This window comes from Chinchilla lanigera, unplaced genomic scaffold, assembly GCF_000276665.1.
Source record: "Chinchilla lanigera isolate Chin_1 unplaced genomic scaffold, ChiLan1.0 scaffold00066, whole genome shotgun sequence".
NCBI lineage: Eukaryota > Metazoa > Chordata > Mammalia > Rodentia > Chinchillidae > Chinchilla > Chinchilla lanigera.
Genome location: NW_004955467.1, coordinates 10,482,982 through 10,489,277, shown reverse-complemented (window position 1 = coordinate 10,489,277; position 6,296 = coordinate 10,482,982). Strand labels below are relative to the sequence as shown.

The window sequence follows — 6,296 nt, the reverse complement described above, 5'->3', positions numbered from 1 at the left end:
GGGGCTGGGGATTTAGCTCAGCGGCAAAAGCGCCTGCCTGGCAAGCGCAAGGTCGTGAGTTCAGTTTCTGGTACCAGAGAAAAACCAAAAAAAAAAAAAAAAAAAAAAAAGAAAATGGAGATAAATTCACTCACCAGAATTCCTCTTAGGACGCCCTTCTGTCCCTCTCTTGGACAGAAGCTTTCTTTCCCTCAGTAAATATATTCTGCTCTTTAAAAAAAAAAATCCTCTTAGGAAAGCACTGTATTTTGGAAGTTTCTCCTGAGAATGACATGAGACCTTCCCCTTCTTAAGAACATGCTCAGGTACAATAAAAGTTGTTTATTAATGCTTAGATAAGGGGATTGTTAACTAAAGGACCTTTTCTTGCTGGGCAGTGATAGATTTAAGGTAACTGAACTAGGTACAGAGGGTGTGGGTAAATGGATTGTACATTGGACAAGAAGGAAAAAGGAGCTAAGGTGGCTGAACCCTGAGAGGGAAGAACAGAAGAAAATCTGCTTAGAAGGGACTTCTGAGAACAAAATGTCTAACAGAATATACAATATGAACCCTTCTCCAATTTTTACACATCTTCAGTGAAGGTCTTATTTTTCTTTGATGTGTTTGTGTAGGTAGATTCTTTGGAGAGAGCTTGAAGAGATGCTGAGTTTTGTATCAGGAAGATGTTAATGCGGAGATAAAATATGTGAACACACACACAAAAACAACAGAAGTTAAAGAGATAGGTGACAGTTCAATGATACAAACAGCCTGCTGCAGCACACGTACCACCACCACTGGTCTAGGCACAGTCTGAGCTTGAGCAACAACAAATAAATGAGAAAGCATACTCCACTTGTAATCGCCCTAATAGGAGAGGTAAGTCAAAGAGCTTCTCTTGTCAAGAGTCTAACACTTAAGAGGCAGAGATACCTGGAAGGATGAAGAAACTGCATATAATCAACTGCCCATTTACACAGCCCTTTTATCAAGCCAAACATGAACTAGAGAGAAACATTTGTTGGGATACAAAATAACCTCAATTTATGCATTTGGACCATGACCAGTTAGTTCCTAAGGATATCTTAAATTCATTATATTCAAATCTAGTCATGAAAAATGTACAAAAGTTTCAAATAAGGCAGTAATGGATCAGCCTATCTGCAGCACAGCCTTGTGGTTAAGAGGGCAGAACAGGTTGGAGTCTTGCCTCTAGCATGTACTGACTGTGTGATTATGTCCCCAGTTCACCCCACTTCATTTTTCAAGTTGGGGAGAGAATTCCCTTATCATTGATGGTTGCACAACTTTGTACATTAACTAAAAACCATTCAACTGAATGCTTAAAGCAAGTAATTTTATGGTATGTAAATTATATTTCAATGAAGCTGCTTTTTAAAATAGTACCCACAGCAGAGATGCTGTGAACATAAAAATGTAAACTGTCAGGCACTGTGCCTGGTGCATATAAATAATAAATATTAGTAGTCAGTATTATTGTTAATAGACATTATAGAAAAATGAAGATATGTAAAGTTTGACTTTTACAATAAGAAATTGAAACTTCAGATTGAAACTTCAGATCATTTAGTTCAACTCTCATTTGACAAAATTATAGACCAGCAGTAGAAATGCCTTATTCAAGGTCCAGCTCAGAACAGACCCTAGGCCTGCTGAATACTCATTAGTGCAATTCCCATTACCATACACTGCCTGAAAACACACACACATGAAAAATAGATGTGTCTCCTTAAAGGACAGGTAACATGTAGAACACTAAAAAAAAAAAAAAGAGAGAGAGAGAGATGTTGTAGAAAGAAAATCCAAGACCATTAAGCAAACCAAGAAAAGGCTGTCACATCTGGGCCCAGCAGCAAGGACTACCACTAGTGGGGTCCAGATTATGAGAGATGAAATGCTTTGGCAAGGTCATGCCCCCACTTAGATGAAATGGCTCATCCCTTTGGCCAGAGATCTGGTAGAGGTGAAACTGCAACAATCCTGCTACTTCCTGAAACACCAGGACCTGGGACCAAAATGAATGCACAATTCTTGGGCACAGTCACTCTGAGCAGCTCAAAGTACAGATAGCTGCTCAGGAACCCTTTCTGCCATGCTAAGTAGGCTGGCCTCCACTGTTTATACCCCAACCTTACCTAATCAGCCCCTCTGGATTCTAAGCCCTTCACTTACAATCTTGTACCTTGTCTGTCAGTTTCCTCCTTCATGGCATCCTCTCAGAGGAATGAAGACACCTACCAAGAGAAGGGAAAATAACCATGCTTCCTACTGTTTCATTAACCTTGCCATCTTCTGAGGGAACTTGACAGCATGGCTGGAAGATTTTGAAGCTAATAAAAGCTTACTAAATCATTCCAAGACTAAATAGTGGACAGAAGAATAAAGTATATCTTCTAGGTCATGACTTTCTAAGGCTTTAGGGGATAATGTTCAATGCATCAACTTTGTAATTCTTATGAGGTTACCACCTATCTCCCCACTTTTCATGAAGATCAACACTTTAGGCTAGATGGCAGGTACAGACCCCTAATGTCGTATGATCCAGGGGGAGGAGGAAGAAAGGGAAGAGGAACAGAGAATTAAGGCTGAAACAGCTTTTATGATTTAACTCAGTACACTGAAATGTCTCCATGAATAGTTCATAAAAGTGCCTCATCCTTTTAAAACAACTGTTAAAATAAAAATCCGTGGAACAGAGGAGGTTCTGTCCACTCATTTATCTGAGAACTTGGGGTGCAGATTATGAACAAATAAATGTCTGACATCAGCCTTTCCCCAAAAGGCTTTCCTGTTTTGTAGATCATTCCATACAGTGAACACTCTGATGTCGGAGGAGATGAGAGCTCCGACTAAAGGTCTTCTGACACTCTTGGCATTCATAAGGCTTCTCTCCAGTGTGAATTCTCTGATGTATAATCAGTTGGGAATGCTGGCTGAATGTTCTGTCACACTCATTACATTCGTAAGGTTTCTCTCCAATATGAATTTTCTGGTGAAGCAGCAGCTCGGAGTTATCCCAAAAGGTTCTTGCACACTCATTACATTGATGAGGTTTCTCTCCAGTATGGATTCTCTGGTGGACAATGAGATGAGAAGTCCGCCTGAAAGCCTTCCCACACTCAAAACATTCATAGGGTTTCTCTCCAGTGTGAATTCTCTCATGTCTAAGAAGTTCTGAATTCCCCCTAAAGGCCTTTCCACATTCTTTGCATACATAGGGCTTCTCACCAGTATGAATTCTAATATGTCTAATAATCTCTGAGTTCTGGCCAAAAGTTTTGCCACACTCATTACATTCATAGGGTTTATCCCCTGTGTGAATTCTTTGATGCCGGATAAGCTCAGAACTCTGACCAAAACCTTTCCCACATTCATTACACAGATAGGGTTTTTCTCCTGTATGGATTTTCTGGTGTCTAATGAGGCCTGAGCTATGTTTGAAGGCTTTGCCACACTCATTGCACTCATGATATCTTTCTTCAGTATGAATTCTCTGATGCTGAATAAGCTGTGAGCTAACCCTAAAGGTCTTCCCACATTCATTACATTCATAAGGTTTCTCTCCAGTGTGGATTCTCTGGTGTAAAATCAGGGCTGAATTCTGACTGAAAGCTTTACCACATTCTTCACATTTATAGGGTCTCTCTCCTGTATGAATTCTATGATGGTGGATAAGATGGGAACTCTGGATGAAAGCCTTTCCACATTCATTACAAGCAAAGGGCTTCTCTCCAGCATGAATTCTTAGATGCCTTCGAAGGCTTGAGTTAGTTCCAAATGTCTTTCCACATTCTTTGCATTCAAAGGGCTTTTCGCCACTGTGAACTCTCATATGCTGGATGAGATGTGAGTTCTGATTAAAGGCTTTCCCACATTCTTTACATGTATGAGGCTTTTCTCCCACAGATGTCCTTTGTGTTTTGTTAGGTTCTAAATTCTCTATGAAGTTTTGGCCAGAGATAGCAAAGGTACTAACCCTCTGTGCAATAGCATCTCCCTGATATGTCATCAGATTTGGGCTGGGACTGCAACCTCTCTCACTCTCACTATTCTCCTGGTCTTTCTCACTTGAAGGTGACTTCTTAAAGATAATCAACCCTGATGTAAAGTCCTTCTCCTGATGAGACTGCTTCATAATCTCTTCTGAGGACTCTTTCAAATGTCTCTCTAACATGTCTTCTTCACATGCCACTCCAAACTCACGACCTTGGTAAATCACTCTTGGAAATTTTTCTAATGTTGGACCATATGGCTGAGATTCTTCAGAAATTTCTTCCTTGGGAATCACCTTCTTGTTCTCAGTCCCCATCTCACAATCTGAAATGAAATAGAGGAAATATATGAACTAGCTGTATTCTAGTACACAAAGCTAATGCAAGCAGAGTACAGAGTTTTGGTATAGTACTAGTAACACTCAAAAACAACCTTGCCATCTGGTGCAGTAACAAGATGCTGCTGTGAAGATAGAGATTTATGATTATGATGGACAATCTAAAGAGCATATACAGACTAAAAAAGAGAGAAATGATTGGAGGAAAAAATTTGAGGGCAGGAATAGAAAAAATTTGAGGGCAGGAATGGAAAATAGAAAATAGAAAATAGAAAAAAATTGAGGGCAGGAATAGAAAATTAAAGAGTTGCTGATACAAGTCCCATAAAACAGTGAGTAGAGTCAAAGCTAAAGTCGGTTGGTTGGTTGGTTTTTGTCTTTTCAAGACAGGGTTTCACTATGCAGTTCAGGCTGGCCTTTAATTCACTTTATACCCCAGGCAGACCTCAAACTCACAGCAATCCTCCTGCTCCAGCCTCCTGAGTGCTGGGATTACAGGCATGTGCCACCACATCCAACTGGAAGCAAAGGTTGGTAAAGAAAACATTCAAGGAAAATGATAACCGAAAGGGATGAGTTAATAGAAATCATATTTGGATTTATAGACAAAATAACCACAAAATAAGTGGCAAAAAGAACTATTCTTAGTCTAATTATATGGTTCTCACCAGCTCTATAGACCAGAATGTAGTATGAGTATGGGTGTCCCCCAATTAAAATGTTAATGTGACTTAGCACAGAAGTAAATACACTTAGCTCCCTTTACTTGGATGAAGTAAGGGTCTAGTTTTAATTTTTCCAGATGACTAGTGAATTTTCTCAATACCATTACTAAATAATTTTTTTGCTGACTGATTTAACATGCTATCTCTACCATAGTTAAATATATATATTATATTTCTGGATTCCATTCAGTTTGCTTATCTAGTTCTTCTCTAATACTAAACTATTCAACCTGCTGAAGCTTTATTAAAAATTGAATATATATTAGAGAAAGGTATCTGTCATTAGTGTTCTTTTTATATATTTGTTTATTTTCATATTTTCCCAAATAAATTTTAGTGTAGTTTTGTAAAATTTCCAAATTTAGTCTGATTTTGTTTTTATGTCCATCCAGTCTCTGGCTTTTCATTTAGCCAGTATTTCTTATATTTTCTAACTGGTTATTTTTATATACAACAGTACTGTTGATCCTTACATATTAATTTTGAAATCAGCCCTTTTATAGAATTTTCTTAATAATTTTATAGTTTGTTTTGTTTTGCCATACTGGTGATTGAACTCAAGGCCTTTACACTGAGCTACATCCCCAACCTGTTTGTTTGTTTGTTTGTTTGTTTGTTTGACAGAATCTCACTAAGTTGATAAATTGTCCAGGCTAAGCTGGAACTTGTGATCCTCCTGTTGCAGTCTCTAAGAGTGATGGGATTACACTTGTGCTATCATACCCAGCTTTTTTATAGCTCTGAAAGGTAAACTTTTCAAACTTTCTAAAGAGCTATGAGAGATATTTTAGTTGCCAACCTTAATATCTATGTTTCCCCATCTCTTTACAACAGAATAATAATTTATTTAGAGTGGCAATGAACCTAGCTCATGAAATACATTTGTCACCTTTCTTTGAGTTAGTTTTGGTCATATAGCCAAATTCTGGATAATGGATGGTGAGATGGAAATGAAAGCACATAGGAAATCTCCTTAATGTTGAAGATAAATATTTCTTTACTTTCTTCCTCCCTGCTATTCCTGGATCATAAGTACACCAGCATGCCAAAAGATCTGGCATCAGAGACGGATGGAACCAAGGGTCCCTGGTGACTCTAGAGTTCCCATATCAGTCCTGGAATCTCCCCCTCTGGGATTCTTTTATCAAGAAAAAAGAAGAAAGAGAGAAAAAAAGAAAGAAAGAAAGAAAGAAAGAAAGAAAGAAAGAAAGAAAGAAAGAAAGAAAGAAGGAAGGAAG

At 38.4% G+C, this 6,296-nt stretch overlaps 1 protein-coding gene across 1 annotated transcript in view; it reads right to left on the bottom strand.

The window, feature by feature from the left end:
• Positions 1 to 2,582: 2,582 nt before the first annotated feature.
• The window catches only part of Zfp3 (ZFP3 zinc finger protein), a 17,191-nt gene continuing 13,477 nt past the window's right edge, over positions 2,583 to 6,296 (bottom strand). Inside the window, exon 3 of the mRNA XM_013522238.1 lies at positions 2,583 to 3,959. Within this exon, the coding sequence (XP_013377692.1) occupies positions 2,804 to 3,959 (1,156 nt within the window). The 3' untranslated portion in view covers positions 2,583 to 2,803. The remainder of the gene's footprint in view (positions 3,960 to 6,296) is intronic.